The 12,457-nt window shown below is 46.8% G+C and overlaps 1 protein-coding gene across 24 annotated transcripts in view; it reads right to left on the reverse strand.

The window, feature by feature from the left end:
* Positions 1 to 9,547, reverse strand: part of PARD3 (par-3 family cell polarity regulator) — a 657,675-nt gene extending 648,128 nt beyond the window's left edge. For all 24 annotated transcript variants that reach the window (XM_035029555.1, XM_035029556.1, XM_035029553.1 and 21 more), the window contains exon 1: positions 9,297 to 9,547. In XM_035029555.1, the coding sequence (XP_034885446.1) occupies positions 9,297 to 9,416 (120 nt within the window). In that variant the 5' untranslated portion in view covers positions 9,417 to 9,547. The remainder of the gene's footprint in view (positions 1 to 9,296) is intronic.
* Between the last annotated feature and the right edge of the window lie 2,910 nt (positions 9,548 to 12,457).

Consider the following 12,457-nt stretch of genomic DNA (forward strand, 5'->3'; position numbering starts at 1 on the left):
AGGGGCGCCTGGGTGCCTCAGTAGGTTAGGCATCTGCCTTCGGCTCAGGTCATGATCCCAGGGTCCTGGGATCGAGCCCCATGTCGGGCTCCCTGCTCCGCGGGAAGCCTGCTTCTCCCTCTCCCACTCACCCTGCTTGTGTTCCCTCTCTCGCTGTGTCTCTCTCTGTCAAATAAATAAATAATTAAAAATTAAATAAAATTTTAAAAAAACAAAAAAACTCAGTCTCATATCAGCCATCTACATGAAAATGATACTACCTTCTTTATATTTTTAATCTGTTAATACAACATATTTTTAGTATTTAGTAATATTAGGTTTTTGAGATATGCAGCGAATTATTTTCTGAAGTGAAGAGAAGGAATTTTTATTGTATGAATTTTATTGTATGAATTTTTATTGATTTTTATTGTAGAATATCTCAAACAGGCTTTTTCAAAAATATAAACCCTATAATATAGATTAGTTTTCTACTCTAAAGAGATGTGATACAAATAACAAGAAAAACCATACACCAGAAAAAATGACTGAGTTCCAAAAAAAAAGTCATACAGAGTCTGAATATTAAAGATAATCAAAAGGGAAAAAAAAAAAAAAGATAATCAAAAGGGAAAAATAATATTGACCTGTCATGTCTAAAACCACTTAAATTTGGGGCGCCTGGGTGGCTCAGTTGGTTAAGCGACTGCCTTCGGCTCAGGTCATGATCCCAGGGTCCTGGGATCGAGTCCCACATCGGGCTCCCGGCTCAGCAGGAAGCCTGCTTCTCCCTCTCCCACTCCCCCTGCTTGTGTTCCTGCTCTCGCTGTCTCTGTCAAATAAATAAATAAAATCTTAAAAAAAATAAAAAAATAAAAAATAAAAAATAAAACCACTTAAATTTATACTACCATAAAAATAACTCCGAGACTACATACATGTATGTATGTGTATACACATATCCTACATTTAGTATCAGGCACTGCCATATATTTAGTTATACTTCACAAAAGGAATAGTGTCATTAAGTCACTTCTGAGCATGTAATTTATCCTAAAAGACACTTCTCTTAAGATGGTAAGGAATTCTGAAGGACACTCCAGGCAAAATATATCCTCACTTCCAACAGCATGTGTTTGACCTAGGGGTCAAGCCCCATCATTTCAAAGTAAGGGAAGCAAAATATTTTCACAGGGAGGGTGGGTGAGTAAGAGATTCTGCACCCTGTCTACTCCTCTGAAAAGCCATTGCACATCACTCATACCTCATGGTTCCATGAGCACCATAACAAACATACAGATTAGGTAGGAGCGTCTCTAGCTCTGGGGACTGGCAACAGGAGCCAGCCCAGAATTTCTGAATATGCGAAGATGAAGATGGGAAAACTGAGCCCCACAAGCTTGTGAGATTTGCTAAAGCTCAAAATGGCTGAGGATCAAAACCAAAAACTGGAAAAGCTCTTCCACTATGGACATCTTTGGAACCTCCTAATCAACCTTCATGCAGCAAAGGCAGCTGGTGAGCTAGGCGGGAAGGAATCTCTGGCCAAAGGAGAACAGGAGAACTGTTGGGGAAGCCTGTAAGGAAGGAGAGAGGTTAACAAAGGAGAGTCCAGGGGACTTGGAGGCTCCGCAGTGAACAGCTTAACGGACAGCAACAGGACAGAGTGAGAGGCCCAAGAAAGCAGGGTTTACACACTGTATGGAAAACTCCTAAAAATAGCCAGTTTTCACTTGAGATTTCTGAGCATCTCTGACACAGTAATACATGTCTCAGAACTATAAAATACCTAAAAAGTGAGCTTTGTTCATAGTGACTTATGTAGTTTATTTTTTAACATCTTTACTGAGACAGAATCACAAACCATAAAATTCACCCATTTAAACTATACAACTCAAAGATTTTTACAATATTCACAGAGTCATACAATCACCACCACTATCTAAATTTAGAACATTCTCATTATCCCCAAAGCAAACCCACTAGCAGCCACTCTCCATTACTCCCAAACCCAGCCCTCAACAACCACTACTCTACTTTCTCTACTTATGGATGTGCCTATTCTGGTCATTTTGTATATACGGAATCATATAATACGTGGGCTTCTGTGACTGGTTCCTTTCACCTAGCACGATGTTTGCAAGGTTCATCCATGTTGCAGCATGAGTCAGTATTTCATTCATTCTTATGGCTGAGTAATATTCTAATGTATGGATAAGCCACATTTTGTTCTGTTGGTTGGACATGTGGGTTGTTTCCATTTGGGGGCTGTTATAGATAATGCTGCTATGAAGACTCATGTACATGATTTTTGGGTGGACATGTTTTTATTTCTATTATACGTATATTTTATAGTCTATTTTTAAGAGAAAAAATTAAATAATTGATAGTTCAAGTCATTTGGATATGGAGATTTCAATTTTATTTCTAAGTTCCAATATCAGTGGATAGAAGAAAAAGATAAGCAAAAGTAATATTTAATGTCGTAAACCATCTAAAGATGGCAAGCCAGACACAAGAAGACACAAAGCTATGAAAAAAAGTCATTTGTACATACTTCTTCCAAGTGAAAAAAATCTTCAATAAGATAAAACAAATGACTAAAAAACAAAAATCACCTTTCTACCATGTTCACACAACTCTGCATTTTTCATAAAGCTTTCTCTATTTTCCATGTAAAACAGAAAAGATATCAAAAATCAATAGTTATTTAAATTTACTGATCCCCTACCTCTCTCTACTGCCACTGACCTTGGTCTTTGCTAGGCGTGTTGTATGAGTGGCCACATAGGAGGAAAGCACACTTTGTGGGCTGAACCAATCATTCTACCCTGTGGAAAATAGACTGTGGAAATCACCTCCCTGGACCAGTTTTACACATTTCTTTACATCCTTGAAAAAAAATGCATAAGGCTCCAAACATCTATTACATGTCCAACACCACTAAGCTGCATCCAGTTCTACAGGGAGGTAAAAACCTCCCAGGACAGATGGAGGATCTATGGGTTAGTGGTACAAGTGAGACTAAATATTACCTCCTTGACCACCTCAACCAGGTTCACCACGAGCCAAGAAGGCACTTCATGTCAGCCAGACTCTCTCTGTGAATCTCAGATCCTAAACATTTCTATTTACTGCTGGCATTTACCCAAGGATCCCAGCTGACAGAATCAGAGGCGCCAGACCCAACATAGGTATGTTTCAGGGCCAGATTCCCACACTGCTCTGGCCACCTGCCTTGAACCAGGCCCAATGCAAACCCTATGACTATCCCTCTGCTTGGTCTGAAAACAGACTGAACTCCTTCAAAAGAGCTGACACAAAAGAACAACTTCCAGGTACTCCAAATCACACTAAATCTTAGTGTCAATTATAATCTGTTTGTACCAATATGCCAAACACACCAAACCCTAAAGTGCTGGTTATACAGTCTTCCAAGTAAAAGTATACTTCTTATGTAATAATGTGCGTGTTGTGTTTATTCTCAACCTTTTATTTACTCAACCTGTAAGATTCCTTTGCAGCAGATGTTGGCTATACAAGTAAGACTGAGGCTGGGCCATTGCCCCCAAGCATTTCCCTGGAGGAGCTCAGTTGTCTTCTGCAGATTAACATACTGAAGTACCACACAGTAACACTCATTCATCCAGGTCAGTACAGGAGCTAAGGCCCCAGGAGAAGCACAAAGTGGAAAGCCTCAAACAGCTTGAGATGCAGGGCTAGCCTCCCAAAGATGGCTGGTCTGAGATGAGGTTCAATAAATGAGCAGGCATAGAAGAAGCGGGCATGGAGGAAGCAAGCGTTTGAGAAAGAAGAAACAGACAACACCAGAGCAGAGGCAGGAAAGTGTGAGCAAGTCCAAGTGGGTGGATTATGGGATGGGGGAGCACAGTGAGGGACAGGCTATGCTGAGGTGGCAGGACCTGGCCTCTGGGGAAAGCAGGTGCAGAAGCACTTACACAGAGGAGTACAATGAGATTTGCATTTTAGAAAGATCAGCCTTTCAGACACATTGCATTTCTTTTTCACTTTTGAGAGGGAAGACAGAAAATGTTAATAAAACAACATTTATTTCATTTCACTATTTTTATGCTTGCCTCTATTGTCATTCAAACTCTACAATATTACTATTTTCCTAAAAGTTTCAATAAGCTTGTAAATGTGTAACAAGCAGTTATAGATGTATTTGCAGGAAAATCTCACATCAACTGTTAAGATTTTTCATAAAAACCAAGACTTATATCTTTTTAGTAATCAACAGTCCTCCCCCTCCAAAAATAGAAAAGCACATTTTCAAAAGTTACTGTCTGTAAACTCAAGTTTGTTTGTTTTAATAACAACAAATCACTATTAAACAACTCAGGTTCCCATGCTTCAGGGACAAAAGCTGTGGCCCAAAGGCCAGAGGCCCAGATAATCAACCTAGAGTAAAGCCAATATTGGCTGCATTTATATTCACACACGTATGCACAGGCACACACACGCACGCGCACACACACACGCACACACTTTGCTCTTCTGATTGCAGTGCTGCTTAGGCAAATATTAACATTTTTACCTACTCTTTAATTAAATTATACACTACCTTCTTAAGTAAAGAAGAAAAAACCAAACAGGAATAATAGGATACTTGGGAAAGTTTCCCAGCAAGTAAAACCGGTGAGTAAAACATTAGTGATTCAGCTCCAGCACTGAAGAGTTTCACATTCACCATCCGTTCAGTGCTCACATTAACCCTGCAAGGGAGGAACCCACTTTAGACATCGGGAAATGCATTTCTGTAGGGTTAGTTTTCCCAAGGTTAAATGGTAATAAAAAACAGTATTACCAATAATACATCAACCTAGGTCTCCAAACACAATCCAAAGCTCCCACCACCCCCCAAGAGAAGAGGGCTATGGGGGAAAGCAGTGAGTTAAAAGGTTCCGGCAACTCCCCTCCCTCACTTTACCCTTCTATTCCTTACTCAGCATTCAGCAGCATTTTAGACTGAAGGCAGATCCCATCCAAACAGCTGTTCTAGATATCCTCCCAGAGGACCATTAGCCCGTATTGCTGCCCTGCCCAAATTACCCTACTCCTTCCCGTACCATTCAACTATACAAAGTCCCAGTGTCATGCCCTGGCATTCACAATCCTCCTCCTGATCCTGACCCACCATCTGGCATGAGTGCTCCACAGGAGCCAAACTAGCCCCAAAAGCATGAATCACCTGTGTTCACACAATCCCCTCCCTCCCACCTCTCAGGATAGCAGCAAATGCTCTCCGGAGTCTCATGCCTGGACCCCAATGTAGGCCTTCAGAACCAGGACATCTTAGCCAGGCAGATGCTTTCTGAGATCACTCCACCATCCATTTAGGAAGCACTGCCCTCTCATAGGGCTAAGCCCAATACCAACTCTAGTGACCAAATAGGATCCCCCTCCCAACCCAATGCCATAATAACCACTCACACCTCTGAAATCCAGAAGCAATTACTGTCTGTACCACCCTGTTGCTGATTAATGCTCCCACCTACTGTTACTATTTTATGTACTCATCTGGTCTCCTAGATTATATTCTTCTCGAGCGCAAGAATTTCGTCTTACATTTCCCCATAGAGCGTAACGTTTTGTACACAGCAGCCCTCCAAAATATCAACATGTTTTTGAACAAACACGAAGATTTTCTTATCTTTCTCCTAACCAGATTTAGGATGTACAGCAGGAAAAATGGAAAGCCTCAGGGCCAGACTTGATTCACTCAAAATTCAAGACTGGCCAGCAAAGAAACCTCAGAAACCAAGGGCACCACACTAAAAAGTCACTGCAGTTGGTGCTCTGCACCCTGTGTCCATCAGGACTCAAGGATGAGTCAGGCTGCAGGCACGAGAAGAACGAACAAACACATATACAGCAGACAGTCCTCCAATTCGAAGCACCCGAAAATAGTTCCTGCAACATAATTCTCGATGTCTAGCAGAACACCCTCCTTAAGCAGGGTCTGGATGAGGATGGGTGGGTGGAGATGGGACAGCCAAAACATTTTCACCCATCAGTGATCATAAGCAGAAAAACATTTTTTCACTAGAGGAAAAAAAAATGCTATGGCTAAGTGTAAGCCTTTAAATATCTGCTTGTGGAGGACATTTCTGGTATTAAGTCACACCACTCGACTGTCCAGAAAAAACTGATTTGTTTAACCTGAAAAGAGCTCAAATATAATGCCAAATAGCCCCATCACACTACAAAATGCTTATTGCAGAGAAAGCCTTAGTGACTTGGGATCTTTCTTTCCCTTTTCCTTTATTTTTTTTGGGGGGGGGGTTGGCGGTGGGAGGGAAACTTAGTTGACTTTTATACAAAGCCATAAACATGATCTTTCCACATTTTTCCCCACCAAATGGGAGTTTGTGTCAAGCCACATGTCACCTAGCAACTTAAACACCACTCCACAACTAGCCAGCTACCCAATTCTTCATACAAAATTTACCTTGTCCTATTAAACAATAAGAGGTAAAAAAGAAATAAGAGTTAAAGCAAGTGTTAATATGTGTTAGCTTCATAATCACCTTAAATAAGGTGGGAGAAAAGAGAAGAAAGACTAAAGTTTAATCTTAACCATTACCTAACAATTTAAGAAGAAAAAGCACCAATGAACCTGGAAGACACTCAGGCTCTTGCAACATCTGAGAGTCAACAGTCTTGTGATCCAATGATTAAACTCTGTGTACTACAAAGTCCATCTTAAAATTCACCTACTGAACTGTGAATTGCACTGAAAGAGCCTTTAAATAATTTTAGAACGCCCTGACTCATCTCTGACTCCTCCTTCTCATTTACATCCAACTCCGATGCTACCATCACCCTGAGAATCACCCTTCCTTCCATCTCCACCTGGTCATCTCACACTTACCCTCTAAAAACTCAGCTCATACGCCCCTTCACTTAGGCATACCTCCCCAGACTCTCTTAAGAAAACCGCACTCCCTTGGGGCGCCTGGGTGGCTCAGTTGGTTAAGCGACTGCCTTCGGCTCAGGTCATGATCCTGGAGTCCCTGGATCGAGTCCCGCATCGGGCTCCCTGCTCGGCAGGGAGTCTGCTTCTCCCTCTGACCCTCCCCCCTCTCATGTGCTTGCTCTCTCTCATTCTCTCTCTCTCGAATAAATAAATAAAATCTTAAAAAAAAAAAAAAAGAAAGAAAAAAGAAAACCGCACTCCCTTTTCCATGTTCCCAGGTCACTCTGAAACAACTACCACTAATATTTAAAAACAAGGTCCAGATGTATCACTAAGACCCCTCAGTTACATCTACCCAACATCCCAGACACATTCCCTTCTCCCTGCACCACAGCATGATAGTCCAGAACACCGTCTCCTTCACTTGAAGGACCTCAGAGCCTCTCGTCCTAGACTCTTACACTCCCAACTTCCACAAAGCAGCCAGTGGGTCCCCTGGATGTCCAGCACCCAGAACAATGCCTTGAACAAGTAAATGCTTCAGAATTTCTGTGGAAGGAATGAATGACTGGATCAATCAACTACATTTTTATCTCCCAAACAGGCTTTTCGACCAATGTCCACGGTGTGCATAGTGAAACACAACTAATTTTAACCAAGTAAAATTAGTAAAATGAAAGGAAATGTCCTCCCTATTCAGTAACACAGGCACACTGCCTAGGTTATATTATTGTATTTCTCTTTCCTTTCACAACTTATTTTGGTCTCCAAAGTGCATAAGCAACCTGATTATTGATTTAGAACATTTAGATCATAAACTGCCATTTATAAACAATCTTTTAAAATGCTAAATGTAGGTTTAGAGAGTTATGTTTCCCCTTGTCAGCACTGCAAAATAAACGGGTGCCCAATTTCCACTAATTTTATTTGATTTTCAGTAACAGTTAAACCAACTGTAAGGAACATTTTAGAGCTGTTAAATATAGTCAACATCTTCCATCTTTATGTCAGGTTCCTAAACGTTCCCCGGATGATCTTCAAAAGGCCAAATTTACCCTATTCTTTCCAATATATGCTAAAAAGCAAACAACAGTGTAAAAAGTTTTTCTCCCTTAATTTCAGAGATTACTGGAGGGCGCACCCTGTATACACTCAGGCTGGCAAAGCCACCGGCCCCTCGCCTGCCGCCCCAAAGCCCACAGAAGCTAGGCCACTCCACTACCGGAAACAAATGAGAAATTTTTTAAGTGAACATGCCTTCCACCAAACGTTACTCTACAGCAAAGGAAATATCCTCAGGTGCTTGACAGAAACTTCGGAGGCATAGGCTGTTGTCAAACACAGACAGCCGATAAAACAATTTAACAAAATGCCTTTTCACTTCTGACACATTGTAGAGGAATGCAGTTAAGTGGAGACAATGTTATCACTCCACGAAGAAAAAGGGAAATCTACTCCACTCCGAAATCAGGCCCTAGCTCCGCAGCCCCAGCACCATATGGAACTAGTTCCAGATAGGTAAACGCTGAGGTCCTCGCAGAAAAACTTTTAATTCGGTGACTGATTTCAGGGTTGTGCCTTTTAAAGGAGTCCTGCACGGGAGCCCCTCAACACCGAGATTCCGTGCCCAACCAATGTCCGCGAGCCCATGGAAGCGCGTGTCCCTCTCGGGGCTGCCGGCGACTCTCCCCCACCAGCCGCCCCCAAACCGCGCCGCGCCGGTCCTGCCCGCGCGCGACCGGGAGACGAAAGGGCTCGTGGCTTCGGCTCTTTCCCCCGCCCGGACGAAGGCAGTGTTGGAGTACAAATGCAGCCGCTCTCCGCCGTGCGGGGAATAATTAAACTCTCCTCCAACCAAAAAAAGTTCCTTTTCCCCAGCCTTTGCCGCGGGGCCTGGGAGCGGGGAAAGGCCTGAGGCTGGATTTCAACCGCCTGCAGCCTGGGGAGCGGCGTCCGGCCAGGTTTCGCCCGCGCCCCGGAGGGCTGAGTTCGGGCTCGGTTCCTAGGACAGGCTCCTAAGGGGCGCCTGTGGCCGACGCCCGCCCCGCGGCCGGAGCCCCGAGGGACAGGCGGGCGGCGCTCGGCCGGGGAGGAGCCGCGGGGTCCGGCGCTCCCACCCGGGGCTGCGCCCACCCCACCCGCCCGGCCCGCGCGGAGAACTTTGCCGCCCGCAGCCTGGGGCGGGGGGCGCCCGCGAGGCCCGGCCCGGCCGCCGCACTTTCCCTTTCCCCGCCTCCCCTCCGTCTCCCTCCTCCCCTTTCCAGGAAGCGCCATATTGATCCCGGCGCCTTCCCCCTCCTCCTCTTCCTCCTCCCTCTCCTCCTCCCCCCTTCTCCCGCCCCCACCCCTCGCGCCCCGTGCGCCCCCGGTCCCTCACCTTGGCGATGGCCTTCCGGTAGCGGGTCACCGCTTGCTGGATGAGGCTGAAAACTTTCATGTGGCCGTCTCCGCACGGCACGACCACCCGGGTCCTCCCGAAGCACACGGTCACTTTCATGCCGCCGCCGCCGCTGTCGCGGGCCGGCCCGCGCCCCTCGCTGACCGCGGCCGGAGCGGCCCCGGGCAGGGGCGGCTGGACGCTGGGCGCGGCGGGGCCGCTGCACGGGCGCGCGGGAGGCTAGGGGCGCGGGCAAGCGGCGGCGCCGGGGGGCCGCTCGGCTAGCATGCCCGGCCCGGCCCGGCCGCCCTCGCCTGGCCCGGAGCTCGCCTCGCCTCTCCCCGCTGCAGCGCCCGCAGCCTCCGGCCACCTGTTCGGCGTCTCGGCGCGCTGGACGGCGGCGGCCCGGGGCTGTGTGGCGCTCGCGCTCACTCGGGGCCGCTGGGGGAGGGGACGGCGGCGAGGGGAGGGGAGGAGGAGGAGCAGGGCCGGGCACACAACACCGCGCACATGCGGCAGGGGGAGGCGCGGCCCGCTCCCCGCGCGGGGCGGAGCGCACGGCCGCGGCCCCACGCCCCCGCCGCCTCCCTCCCCAGGGCGCGGGCAGCCGCGGGACCCCGACCGCACGGCCCGCCCCTACCGACGGCCTTCCGCCGGGGCCCGCCCTTTCCCGGGCGCCGCCACGGAGGTGGGAGGCCGGGGCGCCCCTCCCCCCGCCCCGCCGACCCCCGCGGTTGGCACCGTGTCCCCCACCCGCCCGCCTCAAGCCCTCCAGCGCGTTGCGGGGGCTGCGCTCGTATCGCTGAGCCCCTCCTCGGGGGCGCCGCTCCACACCCCCCACCCCCGAGGTCTCTCCAGAGCCCACCCCCTTTCTTTGTCACTTTTAATCCCCTTCCTCCGGCTAGGGGGTTCGGGAGAAATCGTTTCTAGAGAAAACACTTCACTCCTGGCGCCGCGGACTCTGCGCACAGAGACGCTTCGAGAGGAGCCGTCCCCACGTTCCCCCAGGAGACAGGGACGGGGCTGGTCCCGGTTGTTCCAGCCGAGGTTTCTCCTCCCAAGGGGGCCCTCGCGCCGCCGACGTCTCCCCCCGCCCCCGCCCTCGCTCGGCCCGCATCTTGGCAGGGTTTTTGCACTGGCTCGCTTGCCGGGCTGCAAGGCCGAGCGGAGGTTGTTATGCGTTAAAAGCAAAAATTAATCGTCTGCTCTGGGGAGAGGTTGGTGAAGCTCTGACTCGACCCGGCCTTTCTCCAGAGGCCATACTATTTACCTTGAAGTTTCCTGTGTGACCCGGTGATGACCCACCCACTTCAACATGTAGAATTTAAACCTCTGCAATTTTATTTCTTAAAATTCTGCAACACAAGCAATCCTAACGCAAATTCATGAACAATACATTTAGAATGCCTTGGGGGAAAGCTGTGCAAGGGGATCCCCACGATGCGCCGGCGCTTAATGCGGGCCCTTAAACTCCAGGAAAAGAAAGAAACTCCGTAATAGGTTACATGCATGCGGGAGGTGAGACGGTTTTTTTAAAAAGTGGACGGAGTCAAGAAAAGTAACTGGCGCTCGTCTCTGTCTTAGTTATGAGCTATGATTCCTTAATAACGGGATGTCACTGTGTTTAAAGAATGACAAATGTCAGCGAAGAGTCGTTTGTCCATGTCTGTCCTAAATGGTAGTAACTTCATTTTGTCCAGTTATTCCTAGGAAATGTGAAAGCAATTAACAGCTCTCTTGAGCGCAAGTGGAACGTCAGCATTTACAGCAGGAAGAGCAGGTGATCATCCCTCCATCCCATCCCACCTTCCATTTTAAAATAAGGAAATAGATCATCTGTTTTCCAGAATCCCTGCACTTTCCCCTGCCCTACACTGCCCCAGGTATAGTGCAATTTGTCATTTAAAAAAAAAAAAAATTATACTTCCTCTCATCTACAGCCCTTGACCAACGTACTCATCAGTCCCAGCAAACCAGCACAATAAGTAGGTACTGTGTGTCATCATCACCATCTTACCCCAGGATACTGACTGAGTGTTGAAGTCGCTTGCCCAAGGCCACAGAGAAAGCTTGAGGCAGACCCAGAAATAGAGTCCAGGTTTCCTTCCACTCATTCATGGTAAAGGCTCATTATACTCATATTTGGCTGCAACATTCCACATTTCTACCCAATAATTAAGTTTGTGATAGTTTGTAACTATGATAACAACCCATGCTGAGGTCTTCTTGCTTCTTGTACTGATAGTTGGATCCACAGCAATTACCAGTAATTGTAGATGTTGTTCTGTTTTAATGCATTGGGGAGGGAGGAGTATACTAGTTTAGAGTGGGGCTTTCTCGAAATAATTCTGATTGAAAAATAAGTTGAAGAATAGCCAGAGCACATCAGACACAAGTCTCTAGATTCAGATCCTGACTCTACCAATTTACTAGTGCCTTAGACATGGCACTCAGTCTCTCTCTAGCCTCAGTTTTATCAGCTGAAAAGAGGGCTGATGATCTCCATCTCATCAATTATAAGGATTAAATAAAATAAAGTATTGACATTTAGCACAGAGCCACCACATGAGAGTGTGTAGTAGAGTCGGTTACCATAATGTAGGTGAAGGGTGACAAAGTTCAGGACAGGATAGCAAAAGATAATGTTGTGGGGAAGGAAGAACAGAGGCAAGAGGAGCCCAGGGCTCAGAGAAATCGCCGGACTGGTGGTAGAGCTGCTCAGTGACTGGACCAGGGTTCATGACTCCCAGGTCTCTACTCGATTCATTTTAATTTGATTCCACATGCAGTTAGAGAAGAGCTTCCATGTGGAAAGCACTGGCTAAGTATTACAGAATTAGAAAAGTGAGTAAGAAAAAGATAGTATAGAGGTTGGAATAAGATAGTTATTGCAATAACTTTAATTCAAGATGTTAAATATTAAGTGCCAGCGAAGTGTTGAGGGCAGTACTAGGATGGGAGATGTGTCTTCATAGAAGAGGCAGCATCAGAGTATATGCGTACCACTCTATGTCAACTCCTTCCATTACTCAATAGTTAATAAGGGTTCAGACAATTTTTCAAAAATACGATCCATAGGATGGGCACCTGGGTGGCTCTCGGTTGGGCAGGTGACTCTTGATTTTGGCTCCGGTCATGATCTCAGAGGCCTAGGATGGAGC

The sequence above is a fragment of the Mirounga leonina genome, unplaced genomic scaffold (assembly GCF_011800145.1).
Source record: "Mirounga leonina isolate KUSES-001 unplaced genomic scaffold, KU_Mleo_1.0 Mir_260, whole genome shotgun sequence".
Lineage (NCBI taxonomy): Eukaryota > Metazoa > Chordata > Mammalia > Carnivora > Phocidae > Mirounga > Mirounga leonina.